Source organism: Equus caballus, chromosome 6 (genome assembly GCF_041296265.1).
Source record: "Equus caballus isolate H_3958 breed thoroughbred chromosome 6, TB-T2T, whole genome shotgun sequence".
Lineage (NCBI taxonomy): Eukaryota > Metazoa > Chordata > Mammalia > Perissodactyla > Equidae > Equus > Equus caballus.
In genome coordinates this window covers 5,015,527-5,032,706 of record NC_091689.1, presented here as the reverse complement: position 1 = coordinate 5,032,706, position 17,180 = coordinate 5,015,527, and the positions used below count along the sequence as shown (strand labels likewise).

General features: G+C 37.6%; 1 protein-coding gene across 2 annotated transcripts in view; it reads left to right on the top strand.

Moving 5' to 3' along the window:
• BARD1 (BRCA1 associated RING domain 1) overlaps positions 1–17,180 on the top strand; it is a 79,877-nt gene that overhangs the window by 38,359 nt on the left and 24,338 nt on the right. For both annotated transcript variants that reach the window (XM_023642278.2, XM_070269237.1), the window contains exons 5-7: positions 2,742–2,822; positions 4,732–4,904; positions 16,930–17,038. In XM_023642278.2, coding sequence (XP_023498046.1) covers positions 2,742–2,822; positions 4,732–4,904; positions 16,930–17,038 — 363 coding nt within the window. The remainder of the gene's footprint in view (positions 1–2,741; positions 2,823–4,731; positions 4,905–16,929; positions 17,039–17,180) is intronic.

The following is a 17,180-nucleotide window of genomic DNA, read 5'->3' as shown; positions in this document are numbered from 1 at the left end:
TGTGGCGTGTAAAGTCGTGTTGTTCCATGTCCTTCATACCAGCTTCCTGGGAAAGGAGCAAAGGACTCAAGCAAACTGGCATTGGTGATATTTTCAAGATTTTAATTTCTAGAACACCTCTTGGAGTCAGTGTCCATGTTTCCCTGTGTCACCTGCCACCTTTGTAATAGCAATAGCTTTATAATACCAGTAACTTATCATCACGACTAGGCTGTTAGAATCCAGTGTGAAATTATTTTATTTAGTAAACACTGACTAAGAAGCTGGGGAAGTGTTTAATATATTCTAGATCTCCGTCTCAGATGACTCAACTTTTTTTAATGACATCTAGTTGCTGAAAGGAGTAGTTTTAGGTACCTGGTCAGTTAATTTACTTGGAAAAGCTCCATCATTTTGGGCAAGTCATCATTATTGTACTTAGTTGGAATGTCCTGCAGTATTTTTATAAAGATATTTATTAGTGATAGTATTTCAGAAGAGCTAACCTTTATAATAAAGAAAAAGAGTTTTGTTTGTGTGTGTGCTTTTGGAAAGTAAATTATATTGCTGTAATATGCACAAATGTGTGAAGAATCTTTCCTTTGAATGAAAGGTTAGCAATAAGAAACTTCAGTGTGTCACACATGCTTCCTCATTTTCAGCCTTTAAGACATTACTTCAAAGTACCAAATCCATTTAAAATTTCTTATAAGTCTTGGTAAATACTTTTCTTAGATGAATTTTTTTTCTTGCTGTGGTTTAAGAAAATCTCATATTCTTTTAAGTTGTGAGGAGCCTAAAAGTGAGTGCTTATTACTCAGAAAATGTTCTGTTAGGGAAAAAAGTAATTTAAGGAAATCAGAAGCAGAAGTTAATTTATTTCCTGGAAACTTCATATTGGTTCAAGCTTACCCAGTTACTGTGGACCCTATCTAATTATCATAATTTTATTTATGTGCACGACTCTAAATTTACATAAAGTAGAACGATAAAAATATGACAAACTTTTAAGTATTAGGGAGGAGAAAGCAGATTGGATATAAAAAGCCAGCAGTTTGCAAATCAGCTGACATTTGTGGGAAGCCTAGGGGTGGAATGTTAACGGAAGACGCCTTTGATAATGTGAAGAGGCGACATGAAAGAAAAGCGCCGCTGTCTAGCAAGCTTACAAGAGATTCTGCTTTCACTCTAAACTGTCTCTGTATTACTATGTGACTCTGCCCGTGTGAGGCTTCCATTCCACAGATATGTTTGTAATATTTTGTGGGCTTCATTAGGTTAATGTGTTTTTGTGATTATCATGTAGAATTCAAATGGGGAAATGTTTGAGAAGGTTTTTGTGGATACTTGCGTGCTGAGTGTTGGGAATACGTGGTTCTGGCAGTTCGTCTGCCCCAGTATGCATGACATTGTTTAAAAAGTTCACCTTGGTGTCTCGACAGACGCTCCTGACTTCGCTTGGAACTGACTTGAATATAGAGCAAAAGATGCTACATACGTGTTAACTTGTACTAGAGGTGTATGGACCCCTAAGGAACTATGAGAAAATATTTTAAATTGGAACTGAGGCAATTGATTTGAAATATATATAATGCTAATTTTTTTGTCCCTTTAAATATTTCAGGTCATTTTGTTAATTTAGGAACATAAAAATTTATGTTCCTTGGGGATTTGGCTTTTTTTAGAAAACTAGGTAAAGTACCATCTTAGATTGGCTGTTTTTGAGAGGTAGCCCAAACCATCAATTAAAGCAAATGTTGCTGGTTTCAGGGGACTTAGTGACTTCTGCATTATCAAGTAAATAGAGGACAAAGCTCATTTCAGAAGAGTATTGGGGCTGAGAGTGGGAGGGGAGAGATTTCCTCCTTAAAGAAGCACTTCTCAAAACCGGTTGGACACAACATTGTCAGTTGTAAATTAACTTTTGTTTGTTTAGCCTTATTCAGAGTAAGCTGTCAGTTATTTTTGGAGAAAATAAGCCTTGCTTCTGCCTAGAAGAATATCTTTGAGCAAATAAGGTGAATATGAACTAAATTAATGTATTCAAGGTAAGTAGAGTAATTCCAAGAAGACAGTTTTTTGGCAGTTTTAATGTTGGTTTCACTGAGCAGCCTTCTTGTCTTTAATTTTGTTTTAAACAATACTCAGAATCCATTTTCATGTATGCTTAAAAAGGATGTTTTCCACAAATGAAATGATGACTTTAAAATTTCCTTATGGGGCCTGGCCCGGTGGCGCAGTGGTTAAGGACACAAGTTCCGCTTCGGCGGCCCGGGGTTCGCTGGTTCAGATCCCGGATGCAGACATGCCATCACTTGTCAAACCATATAAAGTAGAGGAAGATGGGCACGGATGCTAGTTCAGGGCCAGTCTTCCTCAGCAAAAAGAGGAAGATTGGAGGCAGATGTTAGCGCAGGGCTAATCTTGCTCAAAAAAAAAAACTTCCTTATGTTTTGTGGTCTTTGGCTTGTGTCCTTTATTTGGTATTTTGAAATGAATTTTGATATGGGTTGCTGAGAGCAGAGATTTTGCATTCTGTATTCAAGGATGGCCCATATCACTTCCGTGACTGGGTACCTCAGAACAATTCATACATACATAGCTTACTATTTATTAACTCATAAGCAATAGGTATAAGAGAAAAGATTTGTTTTATTCTATCTAGAAGAAGACAGAATCTCAAAAAACAAACCCCAACAATCTCAATATCTTATTTTCCTGATGATTTTTAATTTCTTTTTATTTTTTCATTGTTCTCCTAGGGTGACATACCTTCTGTTGAATACCTCTTACAAAATGGGAGCGACCCAAATGTTAAAGACCATGCTGGATGGACACCATTGGTAGTTTTCCATTTGTTTGTTTTTATGCTCATTCTGTGTATGTTTTATATCATTATTATAGTTATTCAGTGGTCTATTTGTTATCCTCTGCCCTATACTCTCTCTTTTTTAAACTGAAGAACTTATATTTTCACCAAGAGAAAATGATTTTTTTTCATCTAGCGTTTCAATTGTGACAGGCAAGAAGTTGGCTACCTTTTGACTGACTACCTTTAGGTTTAGGAATCCAGTTACAGGATATTGCTGAATTTAGCTAATGTATGGAGGTGACTGCTGCAGCTGACATCAGCTCCATTCTACAGCATTGCATGTCGTTGGAACCAGATTTCTTGGAACAGAGAAGTCAGAGGCACTAGGTATAAGAATGTATCACAAAGAAGTGATTCTTATTGAGGATGTATCCTAACCTCACTCATATCCTATCTAATTGCAAATGTATAGAGGCAGTAGAAATCTTTGCTTACATTGAACATTTTTAAGTCTTTGCTTGTTCTTACAGTCATGCGCTGTGTTTAATGATGGTTCAGTCCACGACAGAGCGCATATGTGATGCTGGCCCCATAAGATTAGTACCGTAGAGCCTAGGTGTCTAGTGGGCTGTACCGTTTAGGTTTGTCTAAGTGTACTATGATGTTCTCACAACAACGAAATCGCCTGACACATTTCTCAGAATGTATCCCCATCGTTAAGCAATGCATGACTACTTAAAATGCAGTGTGAAGTATAGTCTGGAAAAAGAATGGCGCAAATACGTGGGAACAAGTGCTGTCTGGACTAGTTAGGACAATAAGCATGCGGTTTGCAGCCATAGAAGTGTCAGCAGATGAGGTGGATGCCCTTACCCTGTGAACTGCAGATTCAGCACAGAAATGGGGAGATTCTCATTAGGCCAGGTGCAAATACAGGTTTAAAGTTCTGTACAATGACTTCTTGCCAAATCTTTAAGCTCGGAGGGTTTAGTCTGGATCAGAGGCACTTTATTGTTTTGACTCCACAGGCTAACTAACCTTCTCAAAGGAAGGTTAACTTCTTTTTTTTTTAAGCCACTAAGGCAAATTGTAGTCAAAGTTGGTGAGTTAGATGATCCGATGCCTAATTTGGATTCCTTTCTCCTAGAAATAGACCTACAGACGTTTAGTGTGGTATTGCTTATGAATTGAATAGATGTACTTAAAAAGCACAGTATCCTAGAGTTTTATTAGAATACAGTGTAATGGCGTTGTTAACAGTTCATTAGACCTAAGGAGAGATTTGTATGTGAGGCATCTCTGAATATTCCTCTGTTACCAGTTATGTCATTCATTCAGTAAGCTCTTTTTGAGCACCTACTCCTTGTTGCTTGTGTTATCATTGACAACAGCCATACAGTAATCTGTAGCTTCAGCAGATAGAGAGGCTTGTCTTGTAAATGATCTCTAGGATATTCACTTTGTTGGACGGTTATATGTATGTGCGGGTGCACCACTGAGCATGTTGCTAAGTGCCTGATTTAGTGAATTCTGTTCAGCTTTGGAGAATTTCAGATTTTATGCATGATCTGGTTGTTAAATACTTTCTAAGTCTTTTTCTTCTTGTTGTTTTTAGTTTATTATTGTGGAACAATTTAGGAACCAATATTGGTTTAAAGCTGCATTTTCTTCTTAAAAAAAGAGCACTTGATCCAAGGCTCAAATGAATAGCATCTTTTTCCATGAATTGCATAGATCTTGATCCCCATGTATCTTATCACAAAGATTATTAGTAGTGGCTTTTACTCTCTCAACAACTTAGGTCTGTATGAGTATTTAGGGAAGAACCAATTTCCTGACTGAGGTTCACATTTGTTTTTCTAGAATGTGGGTTTATTATGACATCTGTTGCTCTTCCTCATCACTCTTCTCACTCCTTTTCTTTTTATTTATTTAATTAGCATGAAGCCTGCAATCATGGGCACCTAAGGGTAGTGGAATTGTTGCTCCAGCATAAGGCCTTGGTGAACACCACCGGGTATCAGAATGACTCACCACTTCACGACGCGGCCAAGAATGGGCATGTGGATATAGTCAAGTTATTACTTTCCTATGGAGCCTCCAGGAATGCAGTGTAAGTAGTTTAACTTAAAAACACATTTTTTAGTTGACTTGTTTTCCTGAGTCAAGGTCTGTGATGAAGCAAGACTTTAATAAAGTTGATGGCTCTTTTTCTTCTCTTTCCCAACTGAAATTAGATGTGACCATTATGTTCTGGATTTAAAATCAGCATTCATGCCTTTTTCCTTTATGATAATTATATATTTACACTTTTAGAAACAATTCTCAAATTAAGAAACAATTGTCAAATTAATTTTGGAAGCTTTGATTTTCTGCAAAAATTCACTTAGTTTTTATATTCTGTGGATTGATTTGGACTTACTAATAAGAAAAGAATTAGAAGCATAGAAATAACTATTATGTCTGCTTCCCAATACTTGAGAATTCTTTTAAATATTCTATTCCTTTTATGCTTTTTCTGTGTATTATAACAACAGTTAAAATATGTACGAATTCAGACGTTGGGCAAGTGCAGTTGAATGATTTCTTAGATTTTCACGTCGTTCAGATGAAGCTCTGGGTAAATTGTTTTGCTGTGTCAGGGCACAGAGATGCATTAGTAAATGCTGGCGGCTGCATTTTAAAATTACTATTGTTAAGAGTGTCACAAGCAAATGCCAAATGTGGCTTTTATATCTTTAATCTATAACTTGGTTCATGTCTCCCTATATATTATTGTATTCTTTAATGAGGTAGTTGAAATGAAAATGCAGGAATTGCCTCTCTGTGCCTCTGTTGCTTCTATAGGTATGGAAGGAGCACACGAAAGTCAGGCTTACTCTGGTTACAGAGGCAAATAAGAATTAGAGATTGCTTCTGGGTTGTAATTTTTTATAGGTAACCATATAACATAATTGAAAAGCTAATAATGCAGGAATGTGCCGTACCTTGGTGCTGTTAGTCTCGGTCAGTGTGTCTAATAGCCTTTATTTCCCATCTCATGTGATGAGATAGTTGGGGCAAGCTCAAGGGACGCATCTTCTTCTGATTTTGATTTCTCTGTTTTTTTTTTTTTTCCACATGTGCGTACACACACAGCATACATACACACATACGCATATTAGGTCCGTGTGTGTGTGTGTGTGTGTGTGTGTGTATTTATATATATGTGGACCTAACAGATATGACCCTCTTGTGAGTGTGGCAAGCCATTGGATAAGGCAAATGGTTGTTTGAATCAGGTGAGACTGAATAGTTTCCATCCTTGGGTTCTTAAATCAGTCATGACTACTTTAATGAATGTAGCACTGGTCAGGGAATTAGGGAAGCCAGCTTTTATTTGTGACTCCATTATTGACTTTATAGCCTCAGGCAGGTTAATTTCTGTGCCTTGGTGTCCTCACCTATAAAGCATGGGTGATGCCTGCTGCTTTTCTATTTCTTCAGAGCCTAGTGTGAGGATTAATGAGCCAAAACACAGGGCCCGCCTTGTGGTTGTACACCATAATTCTTCACCACACTGTGAAGCTTATTAATATACAAACTGTGGGCACGAGGCAGGGAGCGAGTCTGCCTTCACAGGTGCCTTCTCAGATGGATGTGTTGTTTTAAATCGGCTTACCTAGTGAAGTGGCAGGTTTAGGTACATCTATAGCCCAGCACTGTCCAATAGATCTTTCTGCAGTGATGGAAATGCTCTGTATCTGTGCTGAGCACTCAGTAGCCACTAACCATCTGTTGCTATTGAACACTTGAAATGTGGCTGTTGCAACTGAGGAACTGAACTTTAAAATGTATTTTATTTTAAATAATTTAAATAGCCACATGGGCCAAGTGGCTACTGTATTGGATAGCTGGTCAATGGAGTTAGGATCGTGGGGGAGGGTTCATTTGAAGAAAGAGGTTGGGAGTGATGTTGGATAGAGGATAGTAAGGCAGCTGTGGGGCAAATGCAGGGGGTGATTTAACCTCGGGTCTAACAGTGTGGGAGCTGTTCCTAAACTTGTTATTCCTCCTTCTCCGACTGTTGGTCGTATTAAAGATTTGCTGTTTTTTGTGTTCTGTTTTATTTTATAGCAGTAGTTGTTCATCTGAGAGGCTTCACCAGTTTTCTAACTGATCTCTTCTTTGAGGATTACTTTTCTTTAATCATTCTCCAAACTGCAGCCCAAGAGCTTTCAAAAAATACAACTCTGGCCCAATCACTTATTTGCTTAAAACTCTTCACGGGCACTTCTTAATGTGTTTAAAATAAGAATTGACTTCAAAACGTGGTTTATAAGACCGTGGATGGTCTGGTGCTGCCGACACCTGCAGCCTCGTCTTCCCACAGTTCCTCCTGTCCCCTTTCCTTCAAGCATTCTTTGCACTAGCCTTTCTAAATCTTTATTTCCTTAAATGTGCTAGGCTGTTTTGCCTGTTAGCCTTTAAATAGGCCTTCCCTTTGTCTGGAATAGTCATTTTGGTGGCCAGTTTCTCATTCTTTGGGTTTCACGTTAGGTGGCCTTTCCTTCCGGCTGGCTTTCCTGATTCTTTTGTCTGTCTTCGGTGCTTCCTCCCTGTCATCGAACTTAGGTGGCAGTATATTTGCTTCTTATCTTCTTGTTAGGTTGTATGCTCTGTGTACCAAGGATCATGTCTTCCCTCGCAGGTCCTGCCAAGTGCTTCACACGGTCTGCGCCCACATTTGTAGAATGAATTAGTGTTTACATGCATGGAAAGATGGTGTATTTTTTCCTCTCTTTTGATAAAGGGTCAGATGATATGAAAATAGGAATTGCCTCCCTCTGCTCCCAACTTCACTGTAAGTGTGAAGAGAATGTCTAAAACCAAGTTTCCATAAGCTGCTCCTTTTCTAGGGTGGCGGAACTGGTTCCTGGTAGATCTCAGAGTGAATGATGTCTGCTCCCTGGTAAGAATTCTTAGTCTCTTGCCCATCGGGCATCCATAGTATGGTACCGTTTATAGGATCATGGCTAACCAAAGTAATTTCTACAGCCTTGAAATATTTAAGTTCTATTTGTCTTTCTGCCAGTGTTCTCTATATTGGCTTTCTAAAGTTGAGTACTGACAGGTGAGAATAGATGAAATTCATTCCTGTGCCTCCTCCATTTGTTTAGGGGAGGATGGGGACTCAGTTGTTCTACTCTTCTTTTTTTGCTTGAAGCTGTTGTTCCATTTAAACCATTAATATCTCAGACTCTAGAATCTGAGTTGGCAAAAATGTTTTCTTTTTTTTCCTCTGCTTGTTACATTACTGTTACTCTTAATGGAATCCTTCTCTTAATAACCAGGACTAGACTCTTCTCATCTCTGAAAGAAGGGTAGGAATCAAAAATGGCAAAAGCTATTCTTCTGTCTCTCCTTCTTTAGGGCTTGGTACTTGAATAATTGAAGTTGTAGATAAGTGGGGTCCTTTCCTTTATTCTAAATTTCTAAATGACATCCCTTAGCTCTAGAACAGACATTTTGGCAAACTTATTACCTCAAGGTTGGAATCTTCTTTTTACTTACATGCTTTCCTTTTCTGAGTCTCCAACGAAATCCTGCTATGTTTCCTCATACTCTCTCCATTGCTTCCTTCACTTCATCTTCTCATTTGTTTCGTCTGCTACTTGTATTGTAGCAGGCGTGAACAGACAGGTACAGCACCGATTATGGTCAGTGTGATACGTGCCCTCATAGGTCAGTGCCCAAGATTCTCTGGAAGTCTAGAGTCGGGGCTGTAAATGTGACTAGAAGACGTCATGAAAGACTTTCTAGAGAAAGAAGCACTTCAGCTGAATTTTAAAGAAGAATAGAGGATGGATTTTGAGAAAGAGAAGATGATGGGTGCTAACATCCACCAAGTTCCACCAACATAAAACCAAGTTCCATTTAGTTCTAGGAGCTTCTGTTAGTGACACAAGACTGGAATGAGAAGGAGGAGGAGGAGGTAAGAGGCCAGAGAAGGTGGACAGGGCAGTGAAAGGCCTTGTGTGCTAAAGAGTTCACATTTTAACTTGAAAACTCCCTCCTCCATGCTGTACGGGAAGCTCAGTACAGAGCTGTGTCCAGTGATCCAGGGGAGGAGTGAGAGTCTGAATTAAAGTAGTGACGGTAGGGATGGGAGGTGGAGTGGAGAATTAGGTAATTTTATCAATTTATTTCTTCACGTGAAGTTTGATTTACTGTATTAAGTTTCAGCTTAGGGTTTTGATTGAAATTGGTAAGTGTATAGATTATAGTAGGTTTAATAAAGTTGATTTCTCACTCAGGACCATGGTATGTTTCTTTGTTTAAGCATTCTGTTATACATCTTAGTAAAGCGTTAAATCTGTTTCATATGTGTGCATATATACACATGCACCTATTTATTGAGATTATTCTAGGTATTTGGTTCTTTTGTTGCCCAGGTGAACTGGATGTTCTATTAATAAATATAACTTGTTCCTGATGTATAGGAAAGCTGTTTATTTTAGTACATTTCTCTTAGATCTAGTCAACATCTAATTCTGAGGATCTAATTATCGTTTATTAACTTTCACTTCTTACTGCGTTTGTCAAAGTTTCCAGAACAATAGTATAAAATAATGGTAATAGTTGGCATGCTTGTTTTATTCTCATTTTTGAAAAATATTAATTGTAGGTTTACAGTCAATATTAAAATTAATATTAAAAATAAAGATCTTCCTTTCAGTTAATTTACAACTTTTTAACAAGATTGTATTTCATTTTATTAAATGATTTTCAGCTTATACTGAGATGATCTTAGACTTTTTGCCTGTTGATGGTGTTAATAAATTTTTAAATATTAAACCATGTTGCGTTCCTGGGGTAAACTTAACTTAGTGTAGTATGTTGGTCTTTAAACAAATACCTCAGTTTGCTAGGGTTTTATTTAGGATTTTTGTATTTGTAGTTATAAGTTAAAATGATTAGTAGTTCTCTTTTTCGCTTTTGCCCTCAGGTTTTGATATTAGAGTTATACTCACAGCTTCTTAAGGCAGGCTGGGTGCTTCCACCTCCTCTGGTCTCTGAAACATGACTGGAGTCTCTTACAGAAATACCCCTCCCCCCCGACCCCGGCACAATGTTATCGACTTTGATAATTTGCATATTGTATAATATTTGGAGAGTTCTCCAGTTTTGTTGCTGGTAGTTATCTCTCTGAAATACTAATGTATTAATAGTAGACTGTAGATACTAAGGAGAAAATGGACTTTTTTGTTATTAAGTTTATTTTTAAATAGTCCCTGTGGACTATAAAAATAAAGTTTGCCTATTTTGCTCTTTCATCTGAGGCTGTGATCTTTAGGAGGGTGCCCATGAAGATCATCTTACTGATGCTTAGCAAAGGGCACACTAGTGAGACAGGGTCTGAGAAGAAGTGCTGTCCTTACTATATTTCTCGTATGTATCTCAGAGTGTCTCAAACTCATAAAGCTTCAGGTCTTCCTTTATATATTTTTTAGTTAAATGTTGTGATAGTCTTTGGGTACTGAATGCTAAAAAATACTATCTTTGTTTCCACATCCTTCAGGGCCCTGTAAGCCAAAGTAGGCCTGTAAGCCAGCACTGGACGTACCCGTTGCTTTTCATTGCACTATAGACATAAAGAAGTGATGGTTAATGGAGTTCATATTGAAAGCATGTTTGATAAAAGGCACACGTCCTCACACCAAATGTAGATTCTTCTTACTCAACATTTGGTATATTTTGATTGACTTAAACCTTTTCTGCTACTGTGAGAATTTTAGTTTGAATTAGTTCAATTGAGGGCAAAGCAAACTTGTAAAGAGGAGTAAAGATTTTTATAACTTAGCCCTGGGAGAGAAGAAAACCTGAGATGAAGGAAATGTAGCCTTAGAGTTGTTCTTGGATGTCTTTGGAAGAGAGGAAGGCTTGTATACGAGGGCTAAGGGATCCAGGTTAGAAAATTCTGTATTCTGGTATGTTCTGGTATTAAGTTGTCATGAATGGTGCTAAGACCATATGACCTTAAATATTGGAGAGAAGGCTCAAGAACTATCTTTTCAGTATATTTATAAAATGTAAGCGGGAACATTTTTATAGCTCAGGAGGTAGGGAGAGTCAACAACTCAGAAATATAATTAGGTGTTGAATGTCTATGGAAGACCAGGCGTAGGAAAAGAAAGAATGGAGTATTATTTACTGCAAAGCCAGGTGAATTTAAAAGCATCTTATTGAATACTGGTGGAGGGAAATCTTGAAACCTTATAAGACAAGGCATGATAACCAAACCCCACATCCATTCTAATTAGATATATTATTGATACTTTTTATCTGCCATCTTCATTACTTACTTTAAGAAATACAGGACTTTCACGGGTCACCAGTGAAGGCGCCGCAGCCCGTTTTTCTCCCACAGAGGCTATGATCTTCAACTATGGATTTTCCTACTGCAAGGAGTATGGGTCTTAAGTCTTTCTGATTATAGAGGGAATATGTGTACAGTAGAAGGCTATATATCTACTCCAGACTTTATCTTTTGTTTTGATTTAATTTTAATGTTCTAACACCTTGCTGTTTTTTTTGTCACATTTTATTTAAAATACTTTCTAATATGCTTTGAGCTTTTGCTGTGCAAACTGGCATTTTTAAAATGCATCTTGCATTTGAGTACAGTATTAATTCATTTAACTCTGAATTTACTTGTGCTTTGTATGAGAAACTTACCTCTCATGAACTAAAATAGGAGTCCCATTGCCCATGAGGGAAAATTAGAGCCTCAGGTAATGAGAAAAAGGTTCATATCTTCTATATATCCTTCTTTGTTGCCTGTTGCCTGAGAATACTTATATAGATAACTGTTCAAAACCTCATCAGCTGTCTTTCTTCACCACTGCCTTCTCTGCATCCCAGTGTGAACCTAAAGCGAAAACTCCTGCAGTCACGTCAGAACCATTTTGGGTGTATGCAGAATGTCATAATGTCATTTGTCCCTTTTCTTTTTTAACATATATGTAGAGTTTAGGATTTAGTACTTGGTCTGTCATTAACACAGTTTTCCATGCAAGGATCTAGAATTCTTAATTAGAAAATATTATATGGACCATTGGACCTATTAATTGTCCCATTGCCCTAGTTAATTTTTTAAAAATTAATCTCCTATAACAGAGATAATTTATGTGTTATAGCTTTTAAAAAAACAAGTTGCTCTTTTGAATTTCTGTGCTTTTTCCTCTTTCACAGCAGGCCAAATGACTTAAAAAATTAAAGTGTATGTGTTTGCAATTTCATGTTTATTCATAAGGGGTTACATTCACGGACTGCCTTAGTATCCTGTTGTGCATGATAGGGTTAGCATTCATAAAAATGCCGTCCCACATGTGTGTTTGGGATTGAACGATCTGTGTGTGCAAGTGCAAGTTTAAATTTGCCCGTCTTTCCTCCTGCCCTTTTACTAGTGGTGAAACTCACCTCGGGCATTGTTGTAGGTGGGTGGCTGCCATATCTTTCTTGAGGAGAAAAGGACATTAAAGGATTCTACTCAATTCTGAGCTCTGCCCTTGGGGTGAAGCTGAGACATTGAGCACCGCAACTTAATCCTTTAGTAAGTGCTTCCTTTTCATCAGTCTGAGCGATCCAAAAAGGATTTCAAAGTCATCTGGTTGATGCTCTCTCTTTACATTGAACCATACAGGAAAATGAAAATCTACTCCTATTTTAATGTTGCTGAGAAACTAGGCTTCTGTACTTTCCCTTAGTACACATCCAAATTATCCTTACAAAGCATGCATGAAAGGCATCATCAGATTGGCGAAAATGAAGAGAAGAGGTGAACGCTCCAGGTGTAATGTATGTTCCCTCATCTTCATTCTGTATCTGTCTTCCAAAAATGAAAATATAGTAATATTAATAGCAGGCACTTACTGAGTGTTTACTGTCTACTAGGCACTATTTTAAGTGCTTTTTGTTTTTTTCTTTGTTTGTTTCTTTCTAAAGACCCAGTACATGGTTGTATATTCTATTTGTAAGTCCTTCTAGTTCTTCTCTGTGAGCCACTGCCACAGCTTGGCAACTGACAGACAGGTGGTGTGGTTCCATGACCAGGAAACAAACCCTGGGCCGGAGCAGTGAGAGTGCCAAACTTTAACCACTCGGCCATCCGGCCTGGCTCTAAATGCTTTTGATGTCTTACTTTATTTGGTCCTTGCAACAATCCTGTGAAGTGGGTTGTGTTGTTATCCCTGTCTTATAGATGAGGAAAGAGAGGCACCAGAGGTTAAGTAACTCATCTAAAGTCACACAACTCCTGAGTGGTTAATGATCATGTAAAATGTTTCAGTAACCAGAAAAAACTGACATTTTTAGGATTTAGTTTAGATAAAAGCATATTATCTATATGTAATTATGTGGGATTCACTGAATTATAGGGGACTTTGTTCAGTAGGGCGTTGAGGGAACTGAACTGTCAGAAGTGGTGCCTGTGAAAGGTGTTAACATGCTGTTGTGCTCTCAGCATGTACACTCAGCGGTGAAGATGTCGATGGTTTCCAATATTCGGAGAATAGTTTTAATTATATTGGTGTCACATGGACCCATGTAGTTTAACTCGTAGACCCTGTGCCTTTCTGTCTTCACAGCTACGTACTGTTTTTGTCTCTAATGTCCGTTGCTTTAGGCCTGATCATTCATCAGTTTTCCATATTGTATTTGGCTCTGACACACGAGCATACAGTGATTAGACTCTTCAGCCTTGATAGAAGGCTTTCTTCCATTAATTCCATCCATTTCAACAATCGCGCTGCTTACCCCCACGGGTCCTTCACATTCATGCCCCACATTCTGGTTTCTCATCTCGATCTCAAGGCCGTCTTGTTTGCTGACGTGTGCTCTTTGCCTCCTTCGGGATCCCTCTTACGTCTCACCTCATACTTGGGCTTTAGTTTCCACTTTAGCACTTCTATACTCATCTCTTGAATGAGTATTTGTTCTCAGTAGGATTACAGGCAAGGACAGGGTTGTCTAAGTCTAGGTACTCCTCCACAATACCTATTTTAAGTGTTAAGGCTTTAGGTTAAAATATGTCAGGAAATAGAAAGCATACTATATTTAAGAACATTTAGAAAAAATCATTCTGTAAGTTCCCTTGGTAACCCATTTGAATAAATAGCAAATTAAATTATTGGTATGTATTCAGAATCCATGATGTTGCAGTAAATCTAAAAAAGTCTTCTTTCCTATGTAGTAATGGAGAATAACTGACTTTCACCGTCTTCAATTAATAATCTGTCACATTGATAGTCCCTTGTGCAAGTAACAACATGTGATTTTTCCTCTATGTATTACCTATTTTTAAAAAAAGAGAATAAATTTAATTATGTACATTTTAAACTGATTTTTCACACCAAGTCTGTAAGCAAAGTATTAATTCATTCAAATATATCATTATGGGGAAAAAAGTTTTATGACTTTTTTGTGCCTACATTATAGAGGAGAAATCTTACGTGTGTCCTGTCTTCTCTTCCTATGGTTTTTTGAAGCAAAACTAGTGTCTAATTCCAAATTTCAGTGGTCCACAACAAAGCCAAAATGCACCAGGATTTCATAGACTCCATCTCCCATGCTATAGGGCTGAGGTTTGGCCGATTATCTTTCAGTCTGTAGCATTTGTAATGTGCCGTTCTCCAGTAGCAATAAGGGGGCCTAAGGGTTTAGTGATTGTGTGTATAAGCAGAAGCTGTCCGTAATCCCTGTGGAGAAACCACATGTTTACAGACCACATGAGGTAGTAAGCCGTGTAGTAAAGACTCTAAATGTAAATTAGAATCTTTCTAATCATTTTATGAAGCTGTTCTTTAGATGGTAAAAGCATTTTACTTGTTAAGACCATTGTTTTATTGGTTATTTTTTGGTTCAAAGTCCTCACTAGCTGATGGTGATACTTTAGGAAGTACTTTCATGTGACAGTCTTTCATGTTGTCATAGTGGACTTTTATTTGTATTTGTGTAAAATAGCTATACTATAGTTACTGAGCATTACAGCGCATTTGATTGGGCTCTTAAATTTTATTTCTTTGAAGTGTAAAATCTGCATTTATCTTTGTGGAAAAGTCCTTATGTATGCAGTGATTTTTTGATGGCATATAGTGTGGCTTTTTTATTGTTTATTCATTTGTGTACTTGGTGGTGTAAGCTCTAGAATATTGGTTCTTAAACTCAGACTTCTAATTTTTGATTGTCATATTACAGCATATGTGTGCGAGGAGATTGTGTATTTGGCATGTGGGCATAATAATTTAGAGAATGAAACTGAGAAGCATCATGTGTAGTAAATGAGATCAGCTACCCTTTGAAGCAAGCTGATTGTCTGCTCTGAGTGTATGGGTCTTCCCAAATTCCAGCACAGTGACTCGTATCACTTTGTTGTAAATCAGAAAGCTGAAACACAATTGAGGTATTATACCTTGGCTAGAGAAAGACTCTTGCCAGAGGAAGGTTACACGTTATTGGACCTGGCTTAAAGGGGAATCTGAGAATATGAATTTATCAGTGTTTATCCAGCACCGTCCCAAGAAGAAAGAGTGGCTGAACCTGATAGTCATGAATAGCAGTCATTAAAGAAACATTTGCAGGACTGGAGATTCCGTTCTTTCCTTAATCCACTAGCCTGTTTTTCCTGCTAAGCCATCGAAACATCTTTCTCCAAGGTTGTCAATGGCCTTGTCTCTAAACCCAATAGATGCTGTATCCCTCATCTGTGCACCCTCCATGGAGCCTCAGACAGCTGGCAGCTTCCTCCTTCCTCTTCCCCTGCTGTTTCAGTTTCTTCCCAGATCTTTTTCTATGCATTCAACACAAATTGAAAAACTGGTATTGTACTATGTTTATCATTTTATATCCTGTTTAGCACATTGCATTTTCACATGAACTTTAATGGCCATTATATGGATATACCATAATGTTAAAAACCATAAAGGATTATAAAAGAAATGCTCATAGAAAACTTTTGGACACAGTATAATATATTAAAATTATTTTGAAACCATATGTAAGGAAGTGGAATGGTAGACAAAAGTCGTAATTATAACAAGTTACTTATAATTGAAAGACTAATGATGGGCAATATTGAATATTAGTGGAATAAACAAGGAAAATGTGACTTTTCTCAAGTCATTGGAACCTCTCTCTCTCTCTGTTTTCTCATCTATGAAATAGCAGTCGTACTGGATCTCTAAAGTCTTGTCCAGTGTACTGTTCTGTGGCTTTTGAATTAATACCTGCTGAGAGGTCTGCCTCAGCTTGTTCTCTGAACCATACCACTTTGTTCTGTGATGGCTGTGATCATTATAGATTATAGGGTGTCTACTTATTAAAATTATTTTTTTTTTTTTTGAGTAAAATTAGCCCTGAGCTAACATCCACCTCCACCCCTCCTCTTTTTGCTGTGGAAGATTGTCACTGGGCTAACATCTGTGCCAGTCTTCCTCTTTTTTGTGTGTGGGACGCTGCCACAGCATGGCTTGATGAGCGGTGTATAGGTCTGCACCCAGGATCTGAACTGGTGAATCCCAGGCCAGTGAAGCTGCAGACTTAACTGCTGCACCACTGGGCCGGTCCCTGAAATTAATTTTAAAAGTGCCCTGTTCACTACTTTGTTAAATTCTTTGTTGTGGGGCATGGTTTTCCTTCTAGTGGATCTAAATGCCTAGCCTATGAATTTATCTAATTTCTGTATTTGTTTATATAGACTGCAGAGCCTATAATAGCTACAGTAAATGGTTTTTATTTGCATTTGAAACCATCTCACCCATAGTGATTAATGATTATGAGGCTATGTTTCAAAATATGAATATGAATGCAGAAGAATGCAGAGTTGTGAAAAATTCGTATGTTAGTAGCAATATAGTCAATTAAAAATGCTCCCTGTAATGGTCTTGTTTCAAATTGAAATTTCACATCTTTTGTCCATTGAATTCAGCAGCTTATGTTACTTGATCCTTATGCCTTACGTGTATTCAGAGTCATTTATTTTAGTAAAAATTGTATATTATTGAGGAAGTTGAAGAAATTGTTCCATTAGTGCATCCATTTAGTTAAGAATCAAGTCGTACATTTTATTTGCTTAAACCTATCTGTACTTATTTTACCAGTAACATATTTGGTCTGCGGCCTGTGGATTATGCGGACAGTGAAAATATGAAATCGCTGTTGCTGCTCCCAGAGAAGAATGAATCATCATCAACTAGCCGTTGCTCAGTAGTAAGTATGGATTTAGCTTTGGGAAATTTATGTCTTTTATTGAAATTGGTTATGAAAGGAACATAATAGAAAAATTTCCAGTTAGCAAATTGCTTTCATTCACCAAACAATTATTGAGCACTTCCTGTGTATTAGCTACTGT